The 12,265-nt window shown below is 51.1% G+C and overlaps 1 protein-coding gene across 1 annotated transcript in view; it reads left to right on the top strand.

Annotated features, from left to right (window-relative positions):
* LOC144493937 (dynein axonemal heavy chain 6-like) overlaps positions 1-11,769 on the top strand; it is an 814,395-nt gene extending 802,626 nt beyond the window's left edge. The window contains exons 78-80 of the mRNA XM_078213513.1: positions 8,124-8,281; positions 10,213-10,359; positions 11,110-11,769. Coding sequence (XP_078069639.1) covers positions 8,124-8,281; positions 10,213-10,359; positions 11,110-11,328 — 524 coding nt within the window. The 3' untranslated portion in view covers positions 11,329-11,769. The remainder of the gene's footprint in view (positions 1-8,123; positions 8,282-10,212; positions 10,360-11,109) is intronic.
* The last annotated feature ends 496 nt before the right edge of the window (positions 11,770-12,265 follow it).

Raw genomic sequence — 12,265 nt, 5'->3', positions numbered from 1 at the left:
TTAGCACAGACCATATGGAATCTGCATGGGTCGAGTTAAGAAACACAAACCAGCAAGAAACATTGGTGCGGGTGGTGTACAGACTACCAAACTGTCGTGGACAGGAATAGCATTAGACAGGAAATCAGAAATGCATGTGTTAAAGGAACATCTGTGATTATGGGTGACTTTATTCTGCTTATTTTGATTTGATTTGATTTATTATTGTCACATGTATTAGTGTACAGTGAAAAGTATTGTTTCTTGCACACTATACAGACAAAGCATACCATTCATAGAGAAGGAAAGGAGAGAGTGCAGAATGTAGTGTTACAGCATAGCTAGGGTGTAGAGAAAGATCAACTTAATGAAAGGTAGGAATTGTAGATTATGAGAGTCAAATTATTCATGGTACAATAGAGGAGGAACTTCTGGAATGCATTTGGGACGGATACTGCAGCAATATGTTGAGAAACCAACAAGGGAAGAGTCCACAACAACAACTAAAACAGAAAATGCTGGAAAATCTCAGCAGATCTGACAGCATCTGTGGGGCAGAGAATAGAGCCAACGTTTCGAGTCTGAATGGCCCTTCGGCAGAGCTCTGACAAAGGGTCATCTAGACTCGAATGGACTGGGCATTGTGCAATGAGAAAGGATTAGTTGGCAATCTGGTTGTGAGAGAAGCCTTGGGAACCAGTGGCCATGTGGTAGAATTCATTGTCAATGTGGATAATGATGGAGTTGATTCTGAGACCAGGGTCCTGAATCTTAATAAACATAACTATGATGGTATGAGGCATGAACTGGCCATGATGAACTGAGAAACATTACTGAAAGGAAAGACATTGGGATCACTTCTGGGGAAGGGCTGACCTGTTCAAGAGGGACCGGTTACACCTGAACTGGAGGGTGACTAATATCCTAGCGGGGAGATTTACTGGAGCCGCTCAGGAGAGTTTAAACTAGTTTGACGGGGGGGGTTGAATCCAAAGCAGTAGGGAGACAGAAGAGAAGGTTGAGGACAGCACAGAAGTTAAAGAGAGCACATTAAATAGCGAAGGCAGTGTCAGTAATCCTAGTACCAGACAGATCAGGCAAAAGCAAGACAGAGAGCAAGGGAAGTCCAGATTAAACTGCATTTATTTCAATGCAAGAGGCCTGACGGGCAAGGCAGATGAACTCAGGGCATGGATGGGTACGTGGGACTGGGATATTATAGCAATTACTGAAACATGGCTAAGGGAGGGACAGGACTGGCAGCTCAATGTTCCAGGGTACAGATGCTATAGGAAAGATAGACCAGGAGATGAGAGAGGAGGGGGAGTTGCACTTTTGATTAGGGAAAGCATCACGGCCGTACTGAGAGGGGATATATCCGAGGGTTCGGCCACTGAGTCTATATGGGTAGAACTGAGAAATAAGAAGGGGGAAATCACTTTGATAGGGTTGTACTATAGACCCCCAAATAGTCAGCGGGAAATTGAGGAGCAAATATGTAAGGAGATTACAGACAGCTCCAAGAAAAATAGGGGCTAATAGTAGAGGATTTTAACTTTCCCAACATTGACTGGGACAGCCATAGTATTAGAGGGTTGGATGGAGAGAAATTTGTTGAGTGTATTCAGGAGGAATTTCTCATTCAGTATGTGGATGGCCCGACTAGAGAGGGGGCAAAACTTGACCTCCTCTTGGGAAATAAGGAAGGGCAGGTGACAGGAGTGTTAGTGAGGGATCACTTTGGGACCAGTGACCATAATTCTATTAGTTTTAAGATAGCTATAGAGAATGATAGGTCAGGCCCAAAAGTTAAAATTTTAAATTGGGGCAATGCCAATTTTGATGGTATCAGACAGGAACTTTCAAAAGTTAATTGGGGGAGTCTGTGGGAAGGCAAAGGGATGTCTGGTAAGTGGGAGGCTTTCAAATGTGTGTTAACCAGGGTTCAGGGTAAGCACATTCCTCTCAGAGTGAAGGGCAAGGTTGGTAGAAGTCGGGAACCCTGGATGACTCGGGATATTGAGGCCCTGGTTAAGAAGGAGAAGGAGGCACATGACATGCATAGGCAGCTGGGATCAAGTAAATCCCTTGAAGAGTATAGGGGGTGTAGGAGTAGAGTTAAGAGAGAAATCAGGAGGGCAAAAAGGGGACACGAGATTGTTTTGGCAGATAAGGCAAAGGAGAATTCAAAGAGATTCTACAAATACATAAAAGGCAAAAGAGTAACTAGGTATAGGTCATCTATGTGGGGATCCACAAGAGATGGGTGAGATCCTAAATGAATATTTCTCATCAGTATTTACTGTTGAGAAAAGCATGGATGTTAGGGAACTTGGGGAAATAAATAGTGATGTCTTGAGGAGTGTACATATTACAGAGAAGGAGGTGCTGGAAGTCTTAAAGCGCATCAAGGTAGATAAATCCCCAGGACCTGACGAAGTGTATCCCAGGACACTGTGGGAGGCTAGGGAGGAAATTGCGGATCCCGTAACAGAGATATTTGAATCATCGATAGTCACAGGTGAGGTGCCTGAAGATTGGAAGGTGGCAAATGTTGTGCCTTTGTTTAAAAAGGGCTGCAGGGAAAAGCCTGGGAACTACAGGCCGGTGAGCCTCACATCTGTAATGGGTAAATTGTTGGAAGGTATTTTGAGAGACAGGATCTACAGGCGTTGAGAGATGCAAGGACTGATTAGGGACAGTCAGTATGGCTTTGTGAGTGGAAAATCATGTCTCACAAATTTGATTGAGTTTTTTGAAAGGGTAACAAAGAAGGTAGATGAGGGCAGTGCAGTTGATGTTGTCTATATGGACTTTAGCAAGGCCTTTGACAAGGTACCACATTGGTTGTTGCATAAGATTCAATCTCACGGGATCCAGGGTGAGGTAGCCAAATGGATACAGAATTGGCTTGATGACAGATGACAGGTGGTTGTAGAGGGTTATTTTTCAAACTGGAGGCCTGTGACCAGCGGTGTGCCTCAGGGATCGGTGCTGGGTCCACTGTTATTTGTCATTTATATTAATGATTTGGATGAGAATTCAGTAGGCATGGTTAGTAAGTTTGCAGATGACACCAAGATTGGTGGCATAGTGGACAGTGAAGAAAGTTATCTCGGATTGCAACGGGATCTTGATCAATTGGGCCAGTGGGCTGACGAATGGTAGATGGAGTTTAATTTAGATAAATGTGAGGTGATGCATTTTAGTAGATCGAACCAGTGCAGGACTTACTCAGTTAATGGTAGGGCATTGGGGAGAGTTATAGAACAAAGAGATCTAGGGGTAGAGGTTCATAGCTCCTTGAAAGTGGAGTCACAGGTGGACAGAGTGGTGAAGAAGGCATTCGGCATGTTTGGTTTCATTGGTCAGAACATTGAACGCAGGAGTTGGGACGTCTTGTTGAAGTTGGACAAGACATTGGTAAGGCCACACTTGGAATACTGTGTACAGTTCTGGTCACCCTATTATAGAAGCTAGAAAGAGTGCAGTAAATTGAACCTGCCTCTACTACTGCCAGAGGTAGTAGTAGAGGCGGGTACAATTTTGTTTTTTAAAAAGCGTTTAGACAGTAACATGGGTAACATGGGTATGGGCGAAATGCGGGCAATTGGGACTAGCTTAGGGGTTATAAAAAGGGCGGCATGGACAGGTTGGGCCGAAGGGCCTGTTTCCATGCTGTAAACCTCTCTGACTCTATGACAGTGGACAGGCAATGACAGGCATTTAAAGAACAAATAGGTGAACTCCAGACGTTGTTTATTCCTGTTTGGCTCAAGAGTGGAAAGGGAATTGTGGCCAAACCATGGCTTACAAGGGAAATTAGAGATAGTATCAGATTCAAAGAAGAAACATACAAATTGGCAAGAGAAAGCAATAGGCCTGAGTATTGGGAGCAGGTTAAAATTCAGCAAAGGAGGACCTAGGGATTGATTAAGAAGGGAAAAATAGAGTATGAAAGTAAGATGGCGGAGAACATAACTGACTGTCAAGGTTTTTATAGATAGGTAAAGAGAAAAAGATCGACACAAATGAATGCAGGCCCCTTACAGTCAGAAACAGGAGAATTCAGGGCGGCACGGTGGTTAGCACTGCTGCCTCACAGCGCCAGGGACCCGAGCTCAATTCCTGACTTGGATTACTGTCTGTTTGGAGTTTGTATGTTCTCCCCGTGTCTGTGTGGGTTTCCTCCGGGTGCTCCGGTTTCCCCCCACAGTCTGAAAGACGTGCTGGTTAGGTGCTTTGACCCAAACAGGTGCCGGACTGTGGCGACTAGGGGAATTTCACAGTAACTTCATTGCCGTGTTAATGTAAGCCTTACTTGTGACTAATAAATAATCTTTTACTTTAGAATTCATAACGGGGAATGAAGAAATGGCTGAGGAATTAAATTTGTACTTTGCTTCTGTCTTCACAAAGGAAGACATGAGTAATGTACTCGGTGTTCTGAGAACAGGTTTTAGTGAGGAGCTGAAGGAAATCTGTGGAGAAATGGTTTTGGGGAAATTAATGGGATTCAAGGTGGATAAAGCACATGGGATTGCAGGTAATGTCCAGAGATGGATAGAAAGCTGGTTAGCAGATAGGAAGCAAAGAGTTGGCATAAATGGGTCTTTTTCTGATTGGCAGTCAGTGACTAGTGGGGTTCCGCAGGGATCTGTGCCAGGACCCCAACTGTTCACATTATATATTAATGATTTGGAAGAAGGAACTGAATGTAATGGGGACCATTCTCCCAAAAAAATTCTATGTGTCGAATTTGCGGAAAACCTGGAGCAACTCCCGCTGTTTTTTCATCGGGATTTTCAAAATTAATATGGGCAGTATCTGGGTCTTGCCACTTTGTCCCTTGTCAGTGGGACACTCTCCCTGGCTCCTGACCCTCTGGGGGGCCTTCATGGCCTTCACTCCAGCAGGGTCAGGCCGCCAGCTCCCCACTTCAGTCCCGGGCCCAGACACTTCAGTCCCGGGCTCAGACACTTCAGTCCCGGGCACGGACACTTCAGTCCCGGGCCCAGACACTTCAGTCCCGGGCCCAGACACTTCAGTCCCGGGCTCGGACACTTCAGTCCCTGGCCCAGACACTTCAGTCCCGGGCCCAGACACTTCAGTCCCGGGCCCAGACACTTCAGTCCCGGGCCCGGAAACTTCAGTCCCGGGCACGGACACTTCAGTCCCAGGCCCAGACACTTCAGTCCCGGGCCCAGACACTTCAGACCCGGGCCCAGACACTTCAGTCCCGGGCCCGGACACTTCAGTCCCGGGCCCAGACACTTCAGTCCCGGGCTCAGACACTTCAGTCCCAGGCCCAGACACTTCAGACCCGGGTCCAGACACTTCAGTCCCGGGCCCGGACACTTCAGTCCCAGGCCCGGACACTTCAGTCCCGGGCCCGGACACTTCAGTCCCGGGCCCGGACACTTCAGTCCCGGGTCCAGACACTTCAGCCCCGGGCACGGACACTTCAGTCCCGGGCTCGGACACTTCAGTCCCGGGCATGGACACTTCAGTCCCGGGTCCGGACACTTCAGTCCCGGGCCCGGACACTTCAGTCCCGGGTCCAGACACTTCAGTCCCGGGCCTGGACACTTCAGTCCCGGGCCCGGACACTTCAGTCCCGGGTCCAGACACTTCAGTCCCGGGCCTGGACACTTCAGTCCCAGGCCCGGACACTTCAGGCCCGGGCCCGGACAGTTCAGTCCCGGGCACGGACACTTCAGTCCCGGGCCCAGACACTTCAGACCCGGGCCCGGACACTTCAGTCCCAGGCCCAGACACTTCAGTCCCGGGCTCAGACACTTCAGTCCCGGGCCCGGACACTTCAGACCCGGGCTCGGACACTTCAGACCCGGGCCCAGACACTTCAGTTCCGGGCTCAGACACTTCAGTCCCGGGCCCGGACACTTCAGTCCCAGGCTCAGACACTTCAGTCCCGGGCCCAGACACTTCAGTCCCAGGCTCAGACACTTCAGTCCCGGGCCCGGACACTTCAGTCCCAGGCCCAGACACTTCAGTCCCGGGTCCAGACACTTCAGGCCCGGGCCCGGACACTTCAGTCCCAGGCTCAGACACTTCAGTCCCAGGCCCAGACACTTCAGTCCCGGGCCCGGACACTTCAGTCCCAGGTCCAGACACTTCAGTCCCAGGCCCAGACACTTCAGTCCCAGGCCCAGACACTTCAGTCCCGGGCCCGGACACTTCAGTCCCGGGTCCAGACACTTCAGTCCCGGGCCCAGACACTTCAGTCCCGGGTCCAGACACTTCAGTCCCGGGTCCAGACACTTCAGTCCCAGGCCCAGACACTTCAGTCCCGGGCCCGGACACTTCAGTCCCGGGCCCGGACACTTCAGTCCCGGGCCCAGACACTTCAGTCCCGGGTCCAGACACTTCAGTCCCGGGTCCAGACACTTCAGTCCCGGGTCCAGACACTTCAGTCCCAGGCCCAGACACTTCAGTCCCGGGTCCAGACACTTCAGTCCCGGGCCCGGACACTTCAGTCCCGGGTCCAGACACTTCAGTCCCAGGCCCAGACACTTCAGTCCCAGGCCCAGACACTTCAGTCCCGGGTCCAGACACTTCAGTCCCGGGCCCGGACACTTCAGTCCCGGGTCCAGACACTTCAGTCCCAGGCCCAGACACTTCAGTCCCGGGCCCGGACACTTCAGTCCCGGGCCCAGACACTTCAGACCCGGGCCCAGACACTTCAGTCCCGGGCCCGGACACTTCAGTCCCGGGCATGGACACTTCAGTCCCGGGCTCGGACACTTCAGTCCCGGGTCCGGACACTTCAGTCCCGGGTCCAGACACTTCAGTCCCGGGTCCAGACACTTCAGTCCCGGGTCCAGACACTTCAGTCCCGGGCTCGGACACTTCAGTCCCGGGTCCAGACACTTCAGTCCCGGGTCCAGACACTTCAGTCCCGGGTCCAGACACTTCAGTCCCAGGCCCGGACACTTCAGTCCCGGGCTCAGACACTTCAGTCCCGGGCCTGGACACTTCAGTCCCGGGCCCAGACACTTCAGTCCCGGGTCCGGACACTTCAGTCCCGGGCCCAGACACTTCAGTCCCGGGCCCAGACACTTCAGTCCCAGGCCCAGACACTTCTGTCCCGGGCCCGGACACTTCAGTCCCGGGCCCAGACACTTCAGTCCCGGGTCCAGACACTTCAGTCCCGGGTCCAGACACTTCAGGCCCGGGCACGGACACTTCAGTCCCGGGCTCAGACACTTCAGTCCCGGGCCCAGACACTTCAGTCCCGGGCCCAGACACTTCAGTCCCAGGCCCAGACACTTCAGTCCCGGGCCCGGACACTTCAGTCCCGGGCCCAGACACTTCAGTCCCGGGTCCAGACACTTCAGGCCCGGGCACGGACACTTCAGTCCCGGGTCCAGACACTTCAGTCCCGGGCCCAGACACTTCAGTCCCAGGCCCAGACACTTCAGTCCCGGGCTCGGACACTTCAGACCCGGGCCCGGACACTTCAGACCCGGGCCCGGACACTTCAGTCCCGGGTCCAGACACTTCAGTCCCGGGCCCAGACACTTCAGTCCCGGGCCCAGACACTTCAGACCCGGGCCCAGACACTTCAGTCCCAGGCTCGGACACTTCAGTCCCGGGCCCGGACACTTCAGTCCCGGGTCCAGACACTTCAGTCCCGGGTCCAGACACTTCAGTCCCGGGCCTGGACACTTCAGTCCCGGGCCCAGACACTTCAGTCCCGGGCACGGACACTTCAGTCCCGGGCCCAGACACTTCAGTCCCGGGCCCGGACACTTCAGTCCCAGGCCCAGACACTTCAGTCCCGGGCCCAGACACTTCAGTCCCGGGCACGGACACTTCAGTCCCAGGCCCAGACACTTCAGTCCCGGGCCCAGACACTTCAGTCCCGGGCACGGACACTTCAGTCCCAGGCCCAGACACTTCAGTCCCGGGCCCAGACACTTCAGTCCCGGGCACGGACACTTCAGTCCCGGGCACGGACACTTCAGTCCCGGGCCCGTTAAGATTCAAACTGTATTAAAATGATCATTTAAATAAATTATAGCTCCGCATTGATTTCTGGCATCCAGCCCCTGATCACTCTGGGTTTACTGTCATAACTGTCCTGCACCCATCATAGAATAGTTAACCATGTGTCATTGCAGGATTCCTGACAGCTCTGTTACAAAACCATGCTCGGAAACATAGGATATCCGTGGATACTGTCACCTTTGAGTTTCACGTGCTGCCTCTCAGTAAGCAGACTGAGGAGTCCTGGAGCATCCCAAAACGCAAACCTAGTATCTGGATGCAAGCCTTCAAGGTGAGTGCGTGCTAACTACAACAACCTGCTCCAGGTAAAACGCTGGGGAATAAAGCACAACTCAGGGCAGCACGCAGTATAGTGTATGCGCAGAGTGACGATCAGGGGAGTATACTGGGAGAGAATGGGGTGTATACTGGGACAGAATGGGATGTATACCCAGGGTGAGGATCAGGGGATGTATAATGGGACAGAGTGGGGTGTATACCCCGGGCGATGATCGGGGGAGTATACCAGGACAGAGTGGGGTGTATACCCAGGGCGGTGATCGGGGGAGTATACCAGGACAGAGTGGGGTGTATACCCAGAGTGATGACCGGGGGGAGTATACTGGGACAGACTCGGTTGTATACCCAGGGTGATGATCAGGGGAGTGTACTGACACAAAGTGGGGTGTATACTGTGAGAGAGTGGAGTGTATATCCAGGGCGATGATTGGGGGGAGTATACTGGGAAAGAGTCAGGTGTGCACTGGGAAAGATTGGGGTGTATACCCAGGGTGATAATCGGGGGAGTATACTGGGAAAGTGTGGGGTGTATACTGGGAGAGAATGGGGTGTGTACCCAGGGCAATGATCGGGGGAGTGTATACTGGGAAAGAGTCGGGTATATACTGGGAGAGAGTGGGGTGTACACTGGGAGAGAGTACATAGAACATAGAACATTACAGCGCAGTACAGGCCCTTCGGCCCTCGATGTTGCGCCGACCAGTGAAACCAATCTAAAGCCCATCTAACCTACACTATTCTAATATCATCCATATGTTTATCCAATAACCATTTGAATGCTCTTAATGTTGACGAGTCCACTACTGCTGCAGGCAGGGCATTCCACGCCCTTACTACTCTCTGAGTGAAGAACCTACCTCTGACATCTGTCCTATATCTATCACCCCTCAATTTAAAGCTATGTCCCCTCGTGCTAGCCATCACCATCCGAGGAAAAAGGCTCTCACTATCCACCCTATCTAATCCTCTGATCATCTTGTATGCCTCTATTAAGTCACCTCTTAACCTTCTTCTCTCTAACGAAAACAACCTCAAGCCCCTCAGCCTTTCCTCGTACGATTTTCCCACCATACCAGGCAACATCCTGGTAAAGCTCCTCTGCACCCTTTCCAACACTTCCACATCCTTCCTATAATGCGGCGACCAGAACTGTACGCAATACTCCAAGTGTGGCCGCACCAGAGTTTTGTACAGTTGCAACATAGAACATAGAACAGTACAGCACAGAACAGGCCCTTCGACCCACGATGTTGTGCCGAGCTTTATCTGAAACCAAGATCAAGCTATCCCACTCCCTATCATACTGGTGTGCTCCATGTGCCTATCCAATAACCGCTGAAATGTTCCTAAAGTGTCTGACTCCACTATCACTGCAGGCAGTCCATTCCACACCCCAACCACTCTCTGCGTAAAGAACCTACCTCTGATATCCTTCCTATATCTCCCACTACGAACCCTATAGTTATGCCCCCTTGTAATAGCTCCATCCACCCGAGGAAATAGTCTTTGAACGTTCACTCTATCTATCCCCTACATGACCTCCTGGCTCCGAAACTCAATCCCTCTACCAATAAAAGCTAACACTCCGTACGCCTTCTTAACAACCCTATCAACCTGGGTGCCAACTTTCAGGGATCGATGCACATGGACACCCAGATCCCTCTGTTCATCCACACTACCAAGTATCTTACCATTAGCCCAGTACTCTGTATTCCTGTTACTCCTTCCAAAGTGAATCACTTCGCACTTTTCCGCATTAAACTCCATTTGCCACCTCTCAGCCCAGGGTGTAGGGTGTATACCTAGGGCGATGATATACTGGGAAAGAGTGGGGTGTATACCCAGGGCGATGATCGGGGGGTGTATACTGAGCAGGGTCCTAAGGTGAAGGATCCAACCGTTCAAATGTTACTTTGCACACAGTACCCCACCCCTCCTGAAGACGGAGCCATCTTGTTCGGGTTCTATTTGGATGGCGCTTGCTGGGATCCAGACAGACATATCCTCAAGGATTCCAATGTTGGTCACAGATATTGTCAAATGCCTGAGATTCTGTTCCTGCCTGTACAGGTAGGTGCAGCTTACTATTTAGTTCAATATTGTTTCTGATTGTAACCAGGACTTAAATCCCAGTATTCCGGTGTAACAGCATTGGAATGATTAGAACAATCAGGACAGGAACGATCTGGAATGGGATCCTTTGGAACGATCCAGGAACGATGCTAGATGGGATACATTACGGAACAGCACGGTGGCACAGTGGTTAGCACTGTTGCCTCACAGCGCCAGGGACCCGGGTTCGATTCCCGGCTTGGGTCACTGTCTGTGTGGAGTCTGCACATTCTCCCCGTGTCTGCGTGGGTTTCCTCCGGGTGCTCCGGTTTCCTCCCACAGTCCAAAGATGTGTGGGTTAGTTTGATTGGCCCTGCTAAATTGCCCTTAATGTCAGGGGACTAGCTGGGATAAATATGTGGGGTTATGGGGATAGGGCCTGGATGGGATAGTTGTTGGTGCAGGCTCGATGGGCCGAATAGCCTCATTCTGCACTCTAGGGATTCTATGATAACAATCTGGGATAGGATGCATTCGGGCAATATGGGATATGAACCATGAGGAAAATCCAGTACAGTAAACATATGAACAATCCAGGATAGGGTGGCACGGTGGATTGCACTGCTGCTCAGTGCCAGGGACCCAGGTTCAATTCAGAGCTTGGATGACTGTGTGGAGTTGACACATTCTGCTCTGTGTTAGTTACTGATGTTTGAAAGCTGCGTGGGAGACTCCAGGCAAAGATTTAAAGATTTTGTCTCTTTTCAGATTGATGGTCAGAGGGCTTCCTTGGAGCTCGGTGGCGGGCCTCAGGCCGTGAAGAATTGCTATGAGTGTCCTCTGTACCAAACCTCACGACGCGCTGGCACTCTTTCCTCCACTGGTCACTCCACCAACTTTGTAATTGCCATTAACCTGCCCACCGTTATGCCCGGTGATCATTGGGTGACCGGTGGTGTGGCATTGCTTTGCCAGTTGGATGACTGACAACTTCCTGTTCCCTTTATGGTCCTGTGTTCGCAATCCAAGTTTACCCCCTGTTTGATACCATTTTCCCATTCCCTACATCCCAGAATGTCCATATCATCCTTCCATTCTGAGGGAAATTCCCAAATCAATTCCATCCCTGGATTTCCAATAAACCACATTCCTTCCCCCTGATGTAATCAATCTCATTGCTACCACAGGATTGGAATATTCCATTCTCACTTACTCGCACTCATGTGACTGGATAATCTCTGGCCATGAGCCCTGGCACTTGCTGGGGAAGGAGAGCTGGGAATGGTGTCTGCAGCATCCTCTGAGACAGATTTGAGAGTCTGGGACAATCTGCCTGAGAATCTACAGGGTGTCCTTCTCCCTTCTGCGACTGCCAGACCTGAGGGGCTTTGGGTTTTATTTGAACAGATGTAAACACATTCCCGATGTTTGGGCCAAACATTGATTAATTAAAAATATGGTTGTCATTTCTCCACTCTTGCTGGTTTTATTTCCATTAATTTACTGCCCAGCCTTATTTCAAACTACAATCCTGGACAAATCTGTCAGCGGAATGCAGAGATACCTCAGATGGTTGGAGAAGAGTCAGAAACGGGAAGAGGTTGAGGCCATGGAGGGAAGTGAAAGCGAGGATGAAGGTTCTCAGTTGAGGGGAAAGGAGACAGAGCTGCCAAAGGGAACAAGAGTGAATGTTCAGGAGAGGTCAGAATTTCACACAAACGCTCCATCCACTGCAGTGGGAGCAGAGAACCCCCCCAGCATGAACGGCTGGGAGATTTCAGCCAACATGGTTTTGTGAAAGGGAAAATCATGTTTAACCAATTTATTGGAGTTCTTTGAGGAAGTAACGTGCCGTGGATAAAGGGGAACCGGTGAATGTACTGCACTTAGATTTCCAGAAAACATTAGATCCATTGTCACATCC

Source organism: Mustelus asterias, chromosome 5 (genome assembly GCF_964213995.1).
Source record: "Mustelus asterias chromosome 5, sMusAst1.hap1.1, whole genome shotgun sequence".
NCBI classification, from domain to species: Eukaryota; Metazoa; Chordata; class Chondrichthyes; order Carcharhiniformes; family Triakidae; genus Mustelus; species Mustelus asterias.
This window is presented reverse-complemented; position numbering and strand designations above follow the sequence as displayed.